The 21065-nt window shown below is 41.8% G+C and overlaps 1 protein-coding gene across 6 annotated transcripts; it reads left to right on the top strand.

Moving 5' to 3' along the window:
• The first annotated feature begins 703 nt into the window (after nt 1-703).
• On the top strand, nt 704-20616 carry KLHL8 (kelch like family member 8). 6 transcript variants are annotated; one of them, XM_035111877.2, is made up of 10 exons: nt 704-867; nt 8680-8942; nt 11677-12225; nt 12928-13114; nt 14234-14377; nt 15037-15148; nt 16650-16818; nt 17815-17974; nt 18437-18638; nt 19530-20616. In XM_035111877.2, the coding sequence occupies exons 2-10, from the start codon at nt 8700-8702 to the stop codon at nt 19651-19653; spliced, it is 1890 nt and encodes a 629-aa protein (XP_034967768.1). In that variant the 5' UTR covers nt 704-867; nt 8680-8699; the 3' UTR covers nt 19654-20616. The 6 variants fall into 6 exon arrangements, 5 of the variants coding, with proteins under 5 accessions (XP_034967768.1, XP_060134415.1, XP_060134414.1 ...); XM_060278431.1 differs by lacking the exon at nt 704-867 and adding an exon at nt 1989-7555; XR_009558113.1 differs by lacking the exon at nt 704-867 and having other exon boundaries at nt 1988-8942; nt 17815-17970; nt 19530-19660.
• Nucleotides 20617-21065: the final 449 nt, after the last annotated feature.

The following is a 21065-nucleotide window of genomic DNA, read 5'->3' as shown; positions in this document are numbered from 1 at the left end:
CTCCTTGGGAGGAGAAAAGGTGGGATATAAATGTAACCATCTTATTTTATTATGAAACACTTGAGTTTTGATCTATTTTCCCTTTGCCCAAGCCGGTTCACTCTCGATTTAAATCAAAATGTGTGGCGACAGAGGAAACGGTTCAAATGTCTGACTTGAGGGGGGGGGGCGTGTACATAGCTGTCAAGTTCTCCCTTTTTTAAAGTCAATTCCGTTATGCTGAATAGGCTTCCTCGCGAGAAAAGGGAAAACTTGACAGCTATGGGCGTGTATCCCATCCACCCGGCTAAGCGTGAAAAATTTAAAGCTGTAAATCCCATTGAATTCAGTGGACTGACTTAAAACGCAGCAGAAGAAGCAACAAGCAGGACGCACAACCTCGCTGCGTTTTGAGCTACCGGTAGTGAGGCGTACATACTCGACGCATGCGCAGAAAGACACAGTCTCCCTCCCCTCAGGCGGACGGCGGCGTCTCTCTCTCCAGGAGGCCGGGTGGGGGCGGGACGTGTTTGGGAATTGAACAGCCGTTAACGGCCATAAGGAGAGCGTGCGCGCGCAGTCCACGGGTTTGGGCTCGAGCCGAGAGCCCTGCAGCGCATGCGCGCGGTCCCCATCTCCTTGCTCCTCCTCTCACCCGGCTCGCTGCGCTTCCTTGACACGCCTCCCCTCTCCCTCCCTCTCTCTCCATATAGGTCTCCGTCGGATCCGGGCTGGGCGCATGCGCTGTTGGCCGCGTCCTCCGTGCATATATGCCGCTGTGTGTGTGTATTTGTGTATGTTTTGGGCTGCGCGCGCGGAAGATGGGGAGCGCGCGCCAGATGTGACGGCTGCTGAGGTGCAACTGTCGTGGCTGCACCAAGGAGGGAGGTAGGGAATTGGCGTGGTAAGGAGGCTGGAGCCGAGGGAGAGAGAGGCAGAAGGGGGCTGTGGAGGGTGGACTACAGCAAGCCTCGCGCCTCCCCTAGAAGCCGTGCTCCCTCAATCCTGTACTGTATGTTTGAGGGTTGCTCATTACCGGTAGTAGCACTCTGTGCATGCTCAGAAGAAATGCCCCATTAAAAAAAAACAGCAACTCGCAGTCATTCATTTATGCGTTTCTGGTTTTAGTCCTGGTAGGGTAAAGCAGTTCTTGGGGCTGGTCCAAGTTATACATGGGGAGGAGGGAGGGGTGTTTTTAAGGCAAGGGCACCGCTCCTTGGAAAGGGGTCTTCAGGGTGCTAAACCTGGGGTGGGTGAGTGTTGTTTTTTTGCACGTGGTTTTCCTTGGGTGCGGGAGATGATGCTGCTGTTGGTGATGATGGTGGAGTTGGCGGAGTGCAATTGATTCTGCTTTTGCTGAGCTGAGGGGGTGTTCCTTGGTTGTTAGGGTAAAGGCTAGTTCTCTTTTCCCTTGTCGTCCATATGGGAGGGAGCCCGAACGAAATAGAGCAGAAGGAAGAATGTAGAAATGCGTGAAACTGGCAAAGGGCAGAGCAGATATGTGAGGGGGAAGGAAATGAGCAAATCAAGAACTAGGTTTAAATGTGAAGTGCTCATTTACAAGTCTCGATTTTAGAAAATGAAAGATAAATGGAGGAAATGTATAAAGAGGAGGGGGAATTACACAGCACTGGAAACACATATAATTTGAACACTTTACGTACTAATTTTCTTTCAGCTAATGTTTCCTGGTGGTATTCAGGTTTGTTTCCTTTGCAGATTGATGATAGCTTCCTAGTTAGTGAATTCTGTAAAATACAGTGGTTATTTGGGTCAGAAACATCACACATTCCATAGATGGGTTACAGGTAGGTAGCCGTGTTGGTCTGTGTCAAAGCAAAATAAAAAAAATCCTTCAGTAGCACCTTAAAGACCAACTAAGTTTTTATTTTGGTATGAGCTTTCGTGTGCATGCACACTTCTTCAGATACACTATCTGAAGAAGTGTGCATGCACACGAAAAGCTCATACCAAATAAAAACTTAGTTGGTCTTTAAGGTGCTACTGAAGGATTTTTTTTATTTTCCATAGATGGGCTCTCTGTATATTTTTACTATGTAGAAAGAGTTGAGCTGGTGGCTCTTGCATATAAGCTCTTGCATATTGTTGTGTTATTATAATCCCTGTTGCTTTTTGTCTTCTGTCATTGCTGTTTCCATTACTTTTCACTTGGATAGAATAATAGAATTGTAGAGTTGGAGGGTCATTTAGTGCAACCCCCTGGAGTGCAGAAATCTTGGTCAATGTGGGACTCAAACCCCCGGCTCTGAGATTAAGAGTCTAATGCCATTATGATGAATGTACCGGTATATGCAGTGAATACCATCATTTAATCATAAATTCTCATACCTAAGCAAGACTTCCTGATTTCCAGGTGTGGGTCCATAACATCAGTGCCATTAATCAAAATGCTCTGGGCTATGACTTTAACCATGAAATGTTTCATGTAGTTTTCCATGTTGAAAGCAGATCTTCATTTAGTTCCTCATTTAGAGAATGTACCGGTACTTCTGTTTTCTATAAAGGACTGAAAACTGAGTGTGATGTACTGTACAGTACTTCAGTCCTAAGCAGTTTGATCATATCTCACCAATTTACATCAGGTTATGCATTTGTTTCCACCCTCAGTTTAAAGTGCTGATACTAACTCTTAAAACCCTGAATGGTTTGGGAACAGTTTATTTGAAAGATTGCCCAGACTCAACTGGTTGAATCCTTAAGATTGGCCTTGGAGGCGTGATAAGGTTGATCCTGTTGATGGAAAGCAAGAACGCAGATTTTTCACTTGTGGAATTTCCTCCTGTGAGAACTCAATTCGGCCTCCTCCTCGCCTAAGGCTTTTAAGTGGACCTGCCAAGCTTTTGGGGTATGTGTGTGACCCCAGTACATGAGTTGTCTTGACAATAAATGCTTTAATTGCAAGCTGCCTTGTGCAATCTTCTTGTAACAGCCTGGCATAAATATATTGAATAACTAGCTGACCCGGCCACGCGTTGCTGTGGTTCTTTCCTGTGATCCCCCCCACCCTGTCACGATCCATGACGTATCCTGCCCCTCCACCCCAGCTCATCCCTGTGTTTCCGTAGGATACCCTTCCCTCTGTTGTCCCTGGGGAGTGTTGGCCTCTCCCCCCTGTTTCTCCATACCTTGGCCCCCACCCTCGAAAAGGAACTGTTAGGTTCTGCGTTCTATTTCCCAGCATGCACCTTTGTCTGAACCCTCTGTTGTTCCTGGGGAGTGTTGGCCCCTACCCCTGTATCTTCCTACATTGGCCCCCATCCTTGGAGAAGGAACTGTCAGTTTCTGGGTTCCATTTCCCAGTATTTACTTTTGTCTGAGCCCTCTGTTGTCCCCTCCCCCCTGTATCTCCATACATTGGCCCCTGCGCACGCATCATGAACATTTCTATATATTTAGATTAAGGATCGGGGGTGATGATGTGCCCTGGGACCCAGAGAACTACTTAAAGAATCCCAACCCAGGGAGGGGGGGTCAAATAGCGAAGCCCCATAGCCCCGTAGCAACAGACAGGCCCAGACAGAAGGTGGAGGTCATATGGGGCACTTGGCGCGGGCCTCCGAATCTAAAGGGGGCCTCGGTCTGCATATTCACAATCAGTAAAATTAAAAAGTAACAAAAGGGTTAAAAGCAGGGCCACATTATCTACCTGGCCCGGGCCCTGTAAGGGCCTGGCAACAGAAGGCGCGTTCTGAAGTACCCGAGTTGTTCAGTTCCATAAAAAAAACCCAGGAAGTGGCAAGGGGAAGGTATGGAATTGTAAATGGGGTGGGGGGTGTGCACTGCAAATATCTGAGGACTTAAACTGGGGAGAGAAAGTGAATGGTTGTTTTTTTATAATAATAAAAAGACACAGAGGCTTATTTTTGTCTTGTGGATTTTTTGGGGGTAGTGTTGCTAAATGGTAAAGTAAAAACCCCTTGCCGTGCAGGGGCCTACATAAATCAAAGGCCGTGCTGCGTCCTGTGGCAACCCCCCCCCCAGGCAGGCCCCGACCTCCACTTGGCAATGTTGGTTTTTTGGTGGGGTTTTTTTGGTGGGGGGTAGTGTTGCTAAATGGTAAAGTAAAAACCCCTTGCCGTGCCCCCAAGTGCGTTGCTGTGGGTCCCCCCCCCGGGCCTGTCAGGGGCCTAAAACAAAGGCCTAGATAATGGCCGCCTTGGTGTGTTTCAGTTGCTTGGTTGATGATGATGTCATTTGGTTTGTGGGTGTGGCTTAGATTTCACAGGAAGGGAGGGGGTGTACTGTGGGAGGAATTCCACTTGAGGGCGCTGTTTGAGTTGGTGGAAAACCAGGTCTGTACCTGCGCAGGTGTGCGATTTGAGGGATTTATGCCCCCAACAACACGCAGGGAGTGGCCTGGATCATTGTGTCAAAATTTCATGACGATCGGTCAAGCGGTTACGGAGAAAAGTGGAACCTGGATTTTCACGATTTTTACATTTTTATATATATATATAGATGTATAGCCTCTTTGGGAAGGGCGCCTCAAGTCCACAGTGTGAAAGTGTGTCATTGTATTGCACATTGTCTGTGCTGCAGTAAATATGTATCCAGTCTCCCTCCCTCTTCCATGCACTGATGTATCGTGGCCTTGCTGTAGTATTTGGTCTGCAGAGCTAAGGACCAAGCAGCAGTAGTGCAAAGCAGGAGAGACAGGAAAAACAGCAGACAAGATTTAATGCTGTAACTGGGCCTGTGGACCCTCCTGTTATTCCGTCATGCTACAGTCCTCTCTCCCCAAAGCTGGCCACTTATGTAATAAATCAGGGATGAAGCAAATATGTTAAAGGCAGGCTGTGTCTATAACATTGTTTCCTTTTTAAGGCTGTACATATAGTCCTCACATGTACAGCGAATGTAGCAGCTGTAAGCTTTTTGTGGCAGCTGTAAATTTTGCTCTGTTAAGCTCTGTGTACTGTATGTTGTTGGAGCTATATAAGCATCTGCTAAACATAATAACTTTTCTGAAAGTTTCTCAGATAAAAGTATTGATATTGATAAAGCGTCCTTTAAAAAACATGTGGCTGTAGAATGGCACGATTTGTCACACACAATTTTGCCACTGAAATTAGTAAAGGCTATGTTTATGCCAGGTTTGTTGTAACAGACAATTTCTTTAAAGCTGGGTATATGTCAGTTTACCCCCAGTTGCCATCCATGTGAACTTTCTCACAATACCCGTGAACTTGGTAAACAAATGCCACTGTACTCATTAGAATTAGTTATAGTGTTTGTATTCAGTACTGTCAGACTAAGAGACTACAGACAGTTGGTATCTGGTAATTCATTTCCCTGTTTAGCAATGGGAAAAAATGCCCATTTTTAGACGGCAAAGAGAAGGACTTTGATTCAGTTTGTGAACTGAATGGAACATTGCAGCATTGTTGAATGGGGGCTTAAAGTTCTCCGTTGTTTTGGTTTGGTCCTGCAGAATATTGGAGAAATTTCAAGAGGTTGAAGATCATTAGTATAATGTTGAGAGATCAGATTGAATGATCAGATTGAATTCTGCTGCTTTCAGAACAGAGTATCTAGGTTATAGGACGCTGGTGGCTTTGAAACTTCATTTCAGGTAATCTGTTGGTTTGTATGTCAGGGTGGGTGAGGTGCTAAGCAAAAAGTGTGCATGTTAGAGGTTTTGATGTATTGCACTGTTTGCTTGGAGGGGAATAACGTATGTTTAGGCCACCCATCAAAAATATAAAATGATACCTAAAATGAATTAACAGTGTAATGCAATTAAGTAGGCATTTAGTGCGTCTGCAGAGAGGGGATTGTTGAATGTTGATAGTTGCTCTTTGTATATGTAAGTAAAAATAAAATATTTCAAAAAGAAATAAATTATGGGAAAGTGGGTAATTTTATTTTTATGTATAGGTTCTGAGGCTTGAAGTTGTCCAACTGTTTAATTGTTTTGATTTTTAAATTGATTAGCCAGGAAAATCCAAAGTAGCCCCTGAGGCTGCATTGCAACCATATCACAGGTATTTTTTTCAAAGCTAGCTACACCATGCACGCTACATGTCCTCTCCAGTCATGCAACTGATTGTGCACACACATGCAGGCATGCAGACACATGTGTGTAATAAGTATGGTTATTCTTCTTGACCTCAGGGGTTGGGGTGGCTAGAAATGCTGCATTTTATTCCAGATCAGTTATGAACAAGTTAAAAGCACTGACCCCCATTACAGAGCCTTATGGGGAGCTTACAACTTGCATCCCTTCATTGCAAGAACTGTCCCTTCCTTTCCCTCTACTTCCTGTTCTTTAGCCAGTTACCAGTCCATAAGAGGACCTCGTTACTGCTGTCTTTGCTCAGGAGTCTTGGTCGGGGACTGTGTCAAAAGCTTTTAAAAGGTTGGTGAGACAGGACTCGCCTTTATATAAGACACACTGATTCTTTTTCAGCAAAACCTGTTTTGTATGCTTGCTTATTTTATACTTAGTAATGCTGTCCAACCTAGCAGTTTGAAAACACACCAAAAATGCAAGTAGATAAATAGGTACCGCTCCAGCAGGAAGGTAAATGGCGTTTCCGTGCGCTGCTCTGGTTCGCTAGAAGTGGTTTAGTCATGCTGGCCACATTACTCGGAAGCTGTCTGTGGACAAACGCCAGCTCCCTTGACCTATAGAGCAAGATGAGTGCGCAACCCCAGAGTCGTCCACGACTGGACCTAATGGTCAGGGGTACCTTTACCTTTAATGCTGTCCACCAGCTTAACCTGTGCACATATAATTTCCTTTATTCTCCCTGGATCCCATTTAGAAAATTTGGTGCTATTTGACCATTTTCTAGATCTTTGATAAAGAGGCTGATCTTGAGGACAAGTTATATCTTTTTGGTAGAAGATCAGTAATTTCACATTTGAGTTGTTTAAGAACTCTTGGATGAATACAGTCTGAAAATCTCACTGACAAAGGAAGTGTATATCTGGTTGTCTCTGTAGTTTAGTCATTATCTACTTAGAGCAGTGGTGTTTAAGCTTCACCTTCAGGGAATCATTTCCTCAACAACTTGTGCTGATGAACTCCTGCTGCAAAACTATTCTATGTTCTATGACTTTGGTCTGAGGTGCATACTTGATTTATGTGGAGCTCTTGCCATGTCATTCGAGTCTAACTATGTCTTGCATGAATTGATCATTGCATACTATAATGTATGTATTATAGTATAATACATCCTGGCTGCTACCCATTGCTGGGGACGATCAGTAGGAGGATGCAAACTACCAAGGGCATTTACATTACAGATTTCTTGTTATAGAACTTCAGGATGCCCTACAACACAGGAAACTACTGTCTTATAGCATTGATCCATATGAACTTTAACCAACTTTAACCTTGAAGCCAAGGAGGACCATTGAATGGAAGAGTTCAAGCTTAATCTCTGTCATGGCCAAATCACTTTTCATTTCAGTTTCCCATCTGTAAATGGGAATAATAACAACAACAACAATAATACTAGTTTAATAATAATTACTGTTTGGAGTTCTTCCCTACCTTTACCGTGAAGTCCCAGGGTGGATTACAGTAATTTAAAGATGCAATATTAAAGTAAGTTAAAATGAAATAACAGTCAAGAGAATAGGGTGGGTAATATATGTCTCAGGTGTAAATGGTGCAACTTAAACAATAATGTACGAACATGAGTTTGACCAAACTGCGGGAAGCAGTGCAAGACAGGAGTGCCTGGCGTGCTATGGTCCGTGGGGTCACGAAGAGTCAGACACGACTAAACGACTAAACAACAACAAAATAATAATGGCCTGATTTAAGAGGCTATGAGTGAATAGTAAAACTTTAATCTGCAAGTGTTACAGTTCAGTTGTGTACAGGAAGGTATCTTCCTTAGATGCTAAGCAATTTGAACAATAAAAAAACCAACAGATTATATATACTTTGAGAGAACTTCCTTCAGCCTTAACTATGCCAAGAATAATTTTGTGATATTTAGAACTGTAGTTTGTTACGTTGGCTTTGACCCAAAGGTTCCCTATTGAATAGAAAGGCAGTTGGAGGGTGTCCCAACTTCATCATTTCTCCTTCCTGCTGCAGCCCACCCAACCTATGCTACAGACCATATTGTTCCAGAAGTTTTGTATCTTTTGCACTGTATACTAGACCTCAATACAAGTAAAACTAAATCCATCAACCTTTCCTATTACAGCATTGTGCAAATTTAGGCTTGTTTTCCTCCTGTTGCTCACAGTTGCTTGGTTCTAACTCATTGTGGAAATGTACTAGCAGTGACTTGGATCCTAACTTTCCTTCCAGGAGTCAATAGAGTCCATGTTCCTAGACTGCCACTTCCACCATTTCCTTTCCTTCTGCAGCCCCATGAAAATCCTCTCTTGCAGGTTGGGCAGTTTGGGAAGCCATGGAAGATTATAGATGTAGGGGGAAAGTTGGTAGAAATCATTCGCTCTCACACATGAATGGATGAGCAACTTGAGATCCAAGCCTATGTTCCCATCCTGATAGTGGCTTAGAAGTTGCCTTCTTGATTTTATTGCCTTGGTCTTTTGAAGAGACAGAATAATAGTTAGCAGCGAACTTCAACCTATGGTGTTTCAAGGGCTTGATGGAGGAAAATGCCTAATCTGTTTTCATTTTGTTCTAGTAGTGAGGAAATGGTAGTTCTACTCAAGACTTTATGCTCTTCCTGATTTGCTTGGCAGGATGTGTGGGGCTTTTTTTCATGGAGACAGAACAAACCTGGAAGGAGACAAAACAGCTAATGGCTTCTGAGTCTATGGTCCCAGAGCAAGCAAAGCATCATGTGGTAAAAGGCAGAAGGCAGCATCCACAAGAAAGGTCACCTTTGAACAGTGATGGTGAAGAAGAAACATTTGTATTCGAAGCAAATGAAGCTTGGAAGGATTTTCACAGCTCCCTCCTCCGTTTCTATGAAGCTGGGGAGCTTTGCGACGTTACGCTGAAGGTGCTCATTCCATATTTCCTCCTCTGTGTGTATGTGTTTTGAGTTTCTGTGTAGAATGGCTTATGTGTTCCCTAGAATATATCATTGACGTTGACAACATTTGGGAGTAGGTGCCATGCAGTGTTGCCTTCCCTTTAACCAAAACTGTTCCTAGAAATGCTGCAAGTCAGCAGACCATTTTGTGCTTGTAGGGAGAGTGTGAGTGTGCTAAATTTATGGACTTGAACTCAAATTAAAAAGTCCCCCTCTTATTCTTGTAAGGGGCCACAGTACCTATATAAACACACTCAACTGGTGTGACATGGCTGCCATCTTGTTTAGATAATGTAATATATGCAAGCCTGGTCTTAACATTTTCTTAAGAGGATAGGTCCAATCAGATAAGAGGATGCTCAATTCTCAAAGAGTGAAGGTTGCTGAACACCAAGGGTAGGCTGTGGGTTGGCCAATCCCAGTGGTGCTTCCAGGTTTCTAAGCGCACCTCTTCACTTTCTCCCATGTAAGTAGTAGTTGCCATTCTCTAATATTGGGGATAACAATCTTGAGGTGAACTAAGTTGCTACTCTCCCCTCTTCCTTCTCCTATAACAGAGTGTGTGGGTATGGGTGTATTGGAATGGGAGTACATTAGCACTGTTTTGCATTTCTGTAGCAGTGCACCAAGGCAGCCTATTCTTGCTTGTCTGTGGAAGGAGAGGAATACAACCTCTGCAGTGCTTTGAGAGAGTATATAACAGTTTACAACTGTTAGTATCCACAAAAATGCCCTGAGAGCCGAGCTGCTTAGTTAATGGGTTTCAGGCAGCTAAGCTTTACTACATATTTTGTCCTTTTCTTCTTCTTTAAAGGTCCTCTTAGAATCATAGAGTTGGAAGAGACCACAAGGGCCACCCAGTCCAACCCCCTGCCAAGCAGGAAACGCCATCAAAGCATTCCTGACATATAGCTGTCAAGCCTCTGTTTAAAGACCTCCAAAGAAGGAGACTCCACCACTCTCCTTGGCAGCAAATTCCACTGCTCTTACTGTCATAGTGGCATGGAGGCTACTCCAAGGGTTCATCCCACAGTTCTCTTGTAATGTTAAAGATCAAAGTGACAGCTATATATCACCTGGTCACCACGAATGATTAGAAAATTTATCCCAGGCAAAAATATGACTTGGAGCCCATTTCCTGTTGCACATTCCTGTTTTAGTGCTTTTTATGTTGTATCTCTTTTTATTATACACTTTCATTGTTTTTATGTTGTATTTTTCTATGCTAGTTAAATCTTATCAGGTAAGACTTTTGTGTCAGAAGGCTTCTCCTTTGTTTTGCAAAGAAATATTGCGGTTTTTATCCTTTTCACACTAAAAGCTAGCTACTGCTGCTGCTATCAAGCTTGCACGCTTCCCCCCTCCTCTCGCACAACAGGAAGGAGAACTTGCATGTGGTGATGGGTGTCACTTATTATTTGAAACAAATAAACCAGAAATCTTAAGTTACAACAAACTCTGGTAAGTTTCAAAGTAAGCTACCATCAAATTGTGGGTTGAATCTGACTTGTTTAAATAACCAGAGTTTGTAAGCCAGAATGCTTGTTCGTACAACTCAAAATGATTTTTTTTGTCAGTGAAACTAATCTTTGCAGGAGGAGAGAAGAAGTTGCTTAATAGAAAATATTATCAAGAGGATTTTTGTACCTGAAAACACAGCCTGCAAATTTCAGAAAAACCAGCTGGGTGGGGGAAGCTAACTTCTTTAATAAGGAACCTAAAGACTGCTGAATCATAAAATGTAAACTTTTGTTAGACTCATATCCTCATTATCAATTGATAGTTAATCTTTAAAATCATATAAGGCACAAATATTTTCACCTAGGTTGACTATCCAGTGCAAACCCATTTTTCCATTTCTGTGCTGAAATAGCACATTTATTTTATTCCATTTATATGCTGCCCTTCCTCCTGCTTTAGAGTTTGTGTATGAACGTTGGTCATTTGTTACTAATCTAGTGGTAGATAACCAAAGTGCTTGTGTTGCCTTTTGCATGGTCAAATTGTACGCACAGATCCACTAGCCTTGTAATGCAACAAAATTGACCCGGCATAGTGATGTCTGTTCTTTTTTCATGGCAGCACATTGTCTAAAGTCATGTACAGCTAATTCCTTTTCATTATTTCTTGGCAAGAAACTGTTTTGGCTGCATTAGATTGCTGTGGCTGTGGATAATTAAAAGAACAGCTAATTGAGATGACTGGATAAAACTACAAGAAATAATTCAGGGGTGGAACTTTATCATTAAGCTAGTTGAAAGTGGGACTAATGAGAAATAATTTTCTCTTGCAGTTAAAGCAAAAAGTAGGTTTTACAACTGAATATGAACTGCATATTCATTGTTGAAATATTCACCAATACAAATAAGGTTGTGATGCTGTGGTCAATGTAATTTATCTTGCAAATTTATATAATGGAGACTTCTCAATAAAATGTTATGACTCTTACAACAGTACCATACATGTATACTAATCTATACAGAAAATTGTCATTGATCTGTGTAGTGTTGTTAGTCAATTTTCTGTTTATTCAATTTTCTTCATAGTTCTGAGGTCAATACCCCTTTGCACTTCTGGATTTGATTAATGCTAATAACTTTTAAAATCCGTTACTACATCTTTAGACTTTGAGACCACAGCTTCTTTTTATTAAGGTAAAACAATTGACCTTCTGTTAATATAAATGTATGTTATCCCACAGGTGGGTTCGAAGTTGATCTCCTGTCACAAGCTTGCCCTGGCTTGTGTTATTCCATACTTCCGAGCTATGTTCCTTTCTGAAATGGCAGAAGCTAAACAGACATTGATTGAGATCAAAGACTTTGATGGTGATGCCATAGAAGATTTGGTCAAATTCGTCTATTCATCTCGACTGACTCTGACGGTAGACAATGTCCAGCCTCTCTTATATGCGGCCTGCATTCTGCAGGTAGAGGTAGTGGCCAAAGCTTGCTGTGAATACATGAAACTACACTTCCATCCTTCAAATTGCCTGGCAGTGAGATCCTTTGCGGAGAGCCACAATCGTATTGACTTGATGGATATGGCCGACCGCTATGCCTGTGAACATTTTGCTGAAGTGGTGGAATGTGAAGATTTTGTGAGTGTGTCACCTCAGCACCTCCATAAACTGTTGTCTTCCAGTGACCTGAGCATTGAAAGTGAAAAGCAGGTTTATGGTGCTGCTATTAAGTGGCTTCTGGCCAATCCACAGCATCACGCTACATGGTTAGATGAAATAGTTGCTCAGGTAAGGACCAGATGAGAATGGAGTAACTAAATCTATTGGTGTCTCATAATATGCAGAGATGGGGTGATCTGTGGGGTGATTATACTGGTTCTCCACATTGGAACTGGATCACTTTTTTGTTCTCAAACAAGATTGATACTTAAGTCAATTTTTCTCTTACGCATTCTTTGTGACAAATTGAAGTTGGGATCACTTCTGTTAAACCCCTGAAAACTACAGGTTTCCCCTAAGCAAATTCAGTTACTTTCTATCTAAGAGCCAGGTAACACACACCTGCATCTTGTCACCACACATTATTTGATGACTTGCAGCTGAATGCATGAGCAGCGTTGATTTGTGGAGAGATTAAATATTTTATGCATGTCAGTCATAGTTCAAAAGTGCAGGCAGCAAGTAATCACAATGTGTGTGTAAGTAGGATGTATCAGGGTTCACAGCAGCTATAATACGCGGAGCAAGGTCACTGTTGTTACAACTAAATGGAATCTTGTCTGTTCGTCTTCTGGATCTCTCTCCCTAGTGAAGACATAGGACATGCATACTGGGTTCAGTTGTAGGCCATACAGATGCAGATTGACCACACTGAACAAGGCAAATAGAGTATCATGATGTTCTCCATTATGTCTCTGGAGGCTTGCCTTGTAATTGCTGAGAATTGTTACTATTGGTTCAGCCGACCACCCATAATGTCCGTTCTCCTAGGTGCGCCTACCACTGTTACCCATTTGTTTTCTCATGGGAGTAGTGGCAAAAGAAGAAATTCTCAAACAGAACCTAAAATGTCGGGACTTGCTGGATGAAGCAAGAAACTACCACCTTCACCTAAGTAGTCATACAGTGCCAGATTTTGAGTATTCTGTACGGACAACACCAAGGAAACGCACAGCAGGTAACTAGTTTCTGAGGCACCAGTGTTTTAGAAACTCGCAAAAAGTCTGTTCTGTAGTTCAGAGGTGTATGTGCTCATGGTAGAATAGTAAAAGACAACATAAATGAATTTATACACAGCATAACATTAGTACGTCTTCTTGTCATTTTATCTAAGTGCCGTAGGGTGTAGCTTTTTAAATTCATTTTATGTGGGGGGGGGGAGAGAATCTGTAGCTACACAATAGGTTGGTTCACACTTAATGGTATAGCATTGCCTGATTTGAATGCTAAACCATGGAATACTGTTTCAATTGAGGTGCTGAATTTCTTGTATTGAACAGTATGTATTACAACCTAACAGTCCCAATGTACAATCCTTGGATACATTAATGCATTTGAATGATGAAGAACAGTTTTCAACACAACATACATTGCATGTAATCTGCCTCCATTGCAATTGATAACAAAAACTCCCATGGTTAAAGGAGCTGGACTTTGCCCGGTTTTTGTTGTTTACTTGAGTCATCTGAAGTGATGTGCCCTATAGAAGTCTTGAAGCAGTGTATGGAAAGTTACCTGTGGTGGTGTTGGCCAAAAACGCATATCTCTTTAAAGTGGAGAGGGATGTTGGGATTGTGAATGGACTAAAATCAAGCCTGTTAAGGAGCCACTTGCCCGGAAGTCCATGGTGAGTTAGAATTGCCTTAGGCAGATAGCCTCCTGCAAGTTGAAGCAAGCTGGTTCTCTTTATGTCAAAAATGCATGTGAATAGGGCGGCTATTGAACATTTTAAGGGGTTATTAACTTTTGTGGATCTTTCCACAAGCCTTGATTGGGTGACTTGTCTATTCCAGCTCTGACTTCCCTCTCAGTCTGTGTTGAAGCCTCAACCCAGTTCATCCTAAGTTGAAGCAGGGTGGAACTGTTACTGTTGAATGACAAATTGTCAGTGTTGAACATTGAAAACAGTAAATAACACTAAGCCAACCAAACAGACCAGTTTGTACTATTAACAGGACTTTTAATGTGTGCCATGTGCAGCATTCTGTACTTTGCCACCCTGTGAACTTTGTGTGATGAATACTGACTTTCTTAAGAAATGAGGTGTTTGTGACTTTTGTTGTATGTTTTCTGTTAGGTGTCCTTTTCTGTGTTGGTGGTCGTGGTGGATCTGGCGACCCATTTCGCAGCATTGAATGCTACTCTATAAATAAGAACAGCTGGTTTTTTGGCCCTGAAATGAACAGTAGGAGGAGGCATGTGGGTGTAATCTCTGTGGGAGGTTGGTAAAAAGAAGTCTGTGCTCTAAAATTGTTTTATACTTTGTTGAAGTTAATGACTCAGCCATTCCATCCACCAAAATTACAGCCTTTGTATACAAAATAGCTGAGAATAGTAGTTGGCTTCTTGCGATAAAAAGATGCAATTGTTTCTGTTTTGCAGTCAACTGGTTTTGTGTTCTGGGTTTCTGCCCAATGAAATGTCCTCCCTAGTACTAAAATTTTAACTCACAGCATGAGTCTAGCCACAGTACCTACCACTGAGTTCAACACTAGGAACTATTTACTAGTAAATAGCATTGCATCTTAAATTAGAAAAGATTGAAAGTTGTTGCCTTACAAGGCTGCCTTTGTATACTAGAACCATAAAGTATCATCAAGTCCCTGAGACTATTATTTCCCCCTGATCTTTAGATAATGTGATGCAGATTTCTTTACGGAAAAGAATTATTGTAGACATTACCCTATAGCAGTAATGGAATATATATATATAATAGAGTGGCAAAAAATGTGAATCTAATTTCACTAGTGCGGCACAGTGATTATGTGTGAGCTAAGACCTGGGAAGCAACAGTTTCAAATCTTGTCTTCTTGATGGCCATAGGTAATACTTTAAGGAGTTAGCCTAGTTTGTCTGACCAGAAAATTTTATATGTTTCAGGTAAAGTTTATGCAGTGGGTGGACATGATGGAAATGAACATCTGGGCAGCATGGAAATGTTTGATCCTCTCACAAATAAATGGATGTTGAAAGCATCAATGAATACCAAAAGGTATGCAAACTTGGCTTGAACATTCCATTGTTGTTGTTGTTAAAGAAGTAGATTCATGTGGAACGCATTACCATTTATTGAGGTAAACATTAGATTGGCCGTACATAGAACAAGTACCTAGTCATTGCCAATGCAGACAGTCCAAAGTAAGATGCAACACAGAAGGTGAACAGTGGACATAAAAAATATGAGATGAGCACAAAAGGTGAAAAACAGAAGTGGGGAAGGAACAAGATAAATTAGGAAAAGCGTCAGAGTTGTCTCCTCATTATTTTAGCTGAGGTAATTGTAAATAGTGTTTTGTGAAGCTGTTGGAAAGCCCCAATATAAGAGGATTCTTCTATTCTTTTGAGAGCTTGGAATAGACCAGGGGTCCCCAGACTACAGCCCACGGGCCAGATTGGCCTCCCAATCTGGCCCGCAACAACCCCCGCCGCCCGCTCTTACGGCGCGCAGCGCGGCGGCGCACTTCCAGATCGGAAAAAAGCACTGAAAATCGTTTCTGCACATGCGTATGGGCCTCTCCCGACCCAGAAGAGGTCATTTCTGGTGCACCTCCGGGTCAGGGGAGGCCCATACGCATGCGCACAAGCGATTTTTGGCGATTTTTCCCGACCTGGAAGCGCGCCACCGTGCCAGTAAGTGTGTGTGCGCATGCGCACGGGCACACACTCCCCCACCCTCCGGCCCACTGTGCGCACACTCCCCTGCCCTCCGGCCCGCTGCGCGGGTAAGTCTGGGGACCCCTGGAATAGACTGATAATGGCAAAATGGACTGTGTTTATGGGGTATCAGAAGGGAAATTAAAACAGAATTTAGGCCTTCAAAGAAACATGGGGAATAAAGTGTGGAGGAGGCATGAGGACATCTATGCCATCTCCACCCCTTACCTTCCAACACTGAGTGGAATGGACCTTCCAACATTCACATAATCCCCATTCAGACCTTTCTACTTGAAGTGAGAAATCAGAGTTAGAGCTGAAAAGGACAGGGAAGCTGGTGGTGGTACTGCATGTGCCACACTTCATTCCTCATGTGTTGATTGAATGCATGAATGAATGAATGGGGCTTTTGTTTACAGAAAATTGGCCCTTGCCAGCATATAACAAGAAAGAATTTATGTCATGGTCAAAACTTGCAGCTCACATCTGTTAACCTTCATGTTGTTGTTGAATATTATTATCTGGTGATTAGTGTGGTTGAAAAAAATTAAAGAAAATTGACAGTATTACAAACCTGCAAATGTTCTAGAGTCCAAAATCTGTTCTTTAATATCTTGATGGAACATTTTAAATGTTATTCACTGCTTAAGGTCTCTTTGATTAAATATACTTCAATTGGGAAAGAAGTTTCAATTTGTGGTTTACACTTGGGAATTAATTAACCTTGGTATTCTTGAAAAGTTGCCAAAGTTGGTTAGAGCTAATGATACCTAGTAACTCACTTTGCCAGTTTGTTTTAAGATTATGTAGTCTGATAACTAATTGCGTTATTTTATTAGGAGAGGAATTGCTCTGGCTTCTCTTGGAGGCCCCATTTATGCTATTGGGGGACTGGATGATAACACTTGCTTCAGCGATGTGGAGAGATACGACATTGAATCTGATCAGTGGAGTGCTGTAGCACCTATGAATACGCCCCGGGGAGGTGTTGGTTCTGTGGCTCTTGTGGTAAGCGACTCTGGGTTTTTTATTGGCATTCAAAGGGCACCGGCACAGAAATGTCGTATAGCTCTGCCTTGCCTGCTTCAACAAGTATATTGAAGTACTTTAAGGTTATATGGAGGTCAAACTTTCTTGACTGTTCTTCACTACATTGGTTTAAGGTGCCACTTTTGTAGTTGTGATAAGAGGCAATGAAATAAGAGATTGAATAAAAGGTGGGAAATGGAATATGGAAGGAATAGAATTTAATTTAAAACAGAATTGAAGACTGCAGAGTTAAAATAGAACTCTTCAGTGAAAATGGAAAGTCTTTGCTTGGTGTCATAAAATACAAACTATTTTTAATTTCAGTTATTATTCTGTGTCTTAAAATAGTTATTTAACTCTGTGGAACTTAGTCAAGTTATATATATATATTATTATTAATTAGATTGGTTAGTTGCTTTATCTTGCCGAAGGCAACCCAAAGCAACTTACAACCAAAGTCTTGTTATTAAGCGTTGTTCGTTGCAGTATTTACCTGATTGCAGGGTTTTTTGTGCTAAGTCTTGTTATATAGAATGTTGTTAATGTGGATCTTGTTATTTTAATTCATCTTACTATTTTTGCATGTCGCCCAGAGGATTTTGGTTTTTTTTTTTTTTTGAGGGGTAATTGACAAAGACTATATTTACTAAATAGAATTAAATAATGAATGTGAATTCATATAAGTACAGTATAACTTTGGCGAGTATGAAATTAGTAATATCCACAGACAATAATTTTGAAACCTGAAAACTCATCTAGTTAGTTGGATTGAAAGTCTCGCTGTTGTGTTGGCAATGATTATATGGTGCTCAAAGTTTTATCCTTGGGGATAGACTGCTGCTGCCTAGCAAGCTGGTTGACAACTGTTTCTTTATACGTTGTGAGAGCAGAAGTGACACATCTTAATTTTTGCTGCAGTAACACACCTAATTCACACATGGGATATAACATTCATTTGATCTTTCCTCTTTTCAGAACCATGTATATGCTGTTGGTGGAAATGATGGTGTAGCTTCTCTCTCCAGCGTGGAGAAGTATGATCCTCATCTAGATAAATGGATAGAAGTGAAAGAAATGGGTCAGCGAAGAGCTGGCAATGGGGTTAGTGAACTCCATGGCTGCCTATATGTGGTAGGTGAGTAGCACCTAGATGTTTATCCATGTGCATAACTCATCTTCTTGTAGCTTTGCTGTAAGTGTTTGAAACAACATCATCATCAAATGATTACACTAGATTATAAGTATTTTCATCACTGGCTGTAGACAATACTGTATTTTGTGATAAAGTGATAAATAAGTTATCTTTTTTAAAGGCAACAGTGCACTTCTAGGCATAAACCTCGGGCTCCTCTTCTTACTAACATTGAGGTACACTTGCTTACAGATCGTGCTAACACTGGACTAGGCTTTAGTTTTATAAGAATTGTGGGCTTTTAAGGTCAAATAGCAGGTCCATTGTATTTTTTTTTGTACTGTTTGAATAACTGGGTCACTGTGCATCCCGTAGCTATGCTCTGCAGAACAGCTTATGATAAAACTATTGCATAGTCCGAGAGAAAATTTCATGCTTCACTTGTATGTATATGCCTTGATGCAGGTGGCTTTGATGACAATTCTCCTCTGAGCTCTGTTGAACGATTTGACCCTCGCAGCAACAAGTGGGAATACGTAGCGGAGCTTACGACGCCTCGGGGTGGAGTTGGCATAGCAACATTAATGGGCAAAATCTTTGCTGTTGGAGGGCATAATGGAAATGCTTATCTGAATACAGTGGAAGCCTTCGATCCTGCGGCGAACAGGTAACTTTGATTCTTGCTTTTACAGAGCTAGGTCTTTATGCTGGATGAGACGTGAACCAATGGATTCAAGTTACAAGAAAGGGGATTCCAACCCAACATCAGGACAAACTTTCTGACAGTAAGAGCTGTTCAGCAGAAAAAAATCCCACAAGAAGTGGTGGACTCTCCTTCCTTGGGGATTTTAAAGCAAAGTTTGGATGGCCATCTGTCATGGATGCTTTAGTTGAGATTCCTGCATGGCAGTGGGTTGGACTAGATGTCCCTTCCAATGCTACAATTCCATGATTCTGTGAAAAGTAGGGAAAATCTGTGTAGTTGATGTTAAAGTCTCACTTTCTCCTTTGCAACTGCCACCAAGCAGTTATTAGACTTAGTATTCATTCTAGGGAATTGGCAAATGTACAAGTGAAGAGGGGGTTTTCTTTGGACAGACCAGTTGTAATGGATGAGTCTAGGAAGCAGAAAAGCAGGAATTTTGACAAAGTAGAGATGGTAGGGGGAAAGTACCCCAGAACTCATTCATTCTTCTTAGACAGATATAAGCAATTATAAAAATCTTGTTTTAAAATAATATTTGGCCTTGAACTATTGCTGTCCTTGTACATGAGAAGCTAAACACTCTCCTCTGCCTAGTCTTGCTAATTAAATGCAAATGGACCAGCATTTATTTCTTCAGCAAAGTTTCCTTCATGGGTGGTGGTAAAACCCATAAATAGTTAGAAAAATAAAATAGAAGCAATTTTCAAAACTAGCACAAGAGATTTGGTCACGCTAAGCTGTGTAGGAAAGATGTAGCTAAGCTTTTTTCACTTTAAAGATATTTGATGTGCCAGGACAGTTGCATTGCTAACTCCCCTGGTTTTCAATTTTTCCTCTTTCATTCTTTCTCAGGTGGGAGCTTGTTGGTTCTGTGTCTGACTGCAGAGCTGGGGCTGGTGTAGCCGTGTGTGCCTGCCTTGGCAGCCAGATCCGCGACGTGGGTCAAGGGTCCAGCAATGTGGTGGATTGCATGTAAATTTGAAGACTTTGTGAAATGCCACAATAATTTACGACCTTTGTGCAAAGACTTTTTGATTTTTTTGAGTATGTGTAGATACTCAAAAGCTTTTTTTATTTATAGAACTTGTTGCATAGCTGTCAAACTTCGGATTTGGAAATGAGGAATCCTATTGGGCTGTCAACTGTCGGAAATGAAAGTAAGGGCGCTGAATAAGGGAATTTCTCGCAAAAATGGGGAACGTTGACAGCACTGCTTCATGTGCATACCTGGTTGCAAACCATGGTTTAGCATTACATGCATGAGCTGGATCAAGTTCGGTGCATCCTTGGGCTTCTTTTCCTTCTTCTCTCCTTCGTCTTGGGCAATGTTTAGTTTCACTTTCCCTGAATCTCAGCCTTTCTTCTCATCTGGACCAGGGATCCTGATTTCTCTCAAATCCTGGTTAAACAACCCACCTTCATGGAAACCTGAGGTCGCGCCTTGCTGTAATTTGTGAGAATGGTGGCGTTGGCTGCTTTTGCCAAGCTCCCAGCAATCAACTCTGCCACTGTTTTGTTGGTGGGAACAAATGAAGATTTCCAAGAGCAGCTAGCAGAGACAACGCTTAAGGGGAAAAAAAAAGATTTTAAAATAAATATCCACTTGACAAGGTCTCTTCCTTTACCTGCAGAGAGAGATCACACCCGGCCTCGAATTGATGCTTTCTGGTCATAGGTGCATGTTGAATGAATCAAATAAGTGTGGACGTGGACGCTGTCTTGAAGCTGGCAGGTTGTTACTGCAGCCCTGTTCTGTTCTGTTCTGTGAACTGGAATGTGAGAATATCAGGATTTCCACACTTTGGCAGCTGCTCCGGATGCTGCAAATATGTGCTGATCATGTGTCAGTAGTTTCTGCACACTCCTTCAGTTCGTCAATGGGAAGTTACATTGATTACTCCAGTATCATGGAATAAAGCTTTCTATTTTTCACTTATCAGTCATTTCTGGTGAACTAAAAATTTCTTTGCCTCTTTTACAAGCAAATGATGCCACATGTCATTTATAGTTAATAAAGATACGTGTGGGTGTTTGTGTGGGTGTTTCAGAAATAAAGTTTAACTAATAAATAATACTGAATAGAAGACAGGGGCACTAGAAGCGGAGATTACATAGCTTCAAAATAGCCAAATTGGTCCAAGGACTGAGAACCCACCTTTTGGGCTTCTAGATAGGCATCTTTGTTTATCCAATATGTCTGTATTGTGGGGGGTTTCCAATACTCTGTGTTTGAAAACTAATCAGACAGTCAAATGGCCAGCGGGTCAACATGGAAAGGCAGTTAAATGTAAATCCATGTTGTGCTTCCAGAACTAATCGATGGGGCAAGGCTTTTAATTCCAGAAATTCAGCTGCAGGTTGGCAACTACAATTAAGTGGAAGAGTTGC

The sequence above is a fragment of the Zootoca vivipara genome, chromosome 9 (assembly GCF_963506605.1).
Source record: "Zootoca vivipara chromosome 9, rZooViv1.1, whole genome shotgun sequence".
NCBI classification, from domain to species: domain Eukaryota; kingdom Metazoa; phylum Chordata; class Lepidosauria; order Squamata; family Lacertidae; genus Zootoca; species Zootoca vivipara.
The sequence above is the reverse complement of the archived record's forward strand: the minus strand, read 5'-3'. Positions and strand labels throughout refer to the sequence as shown.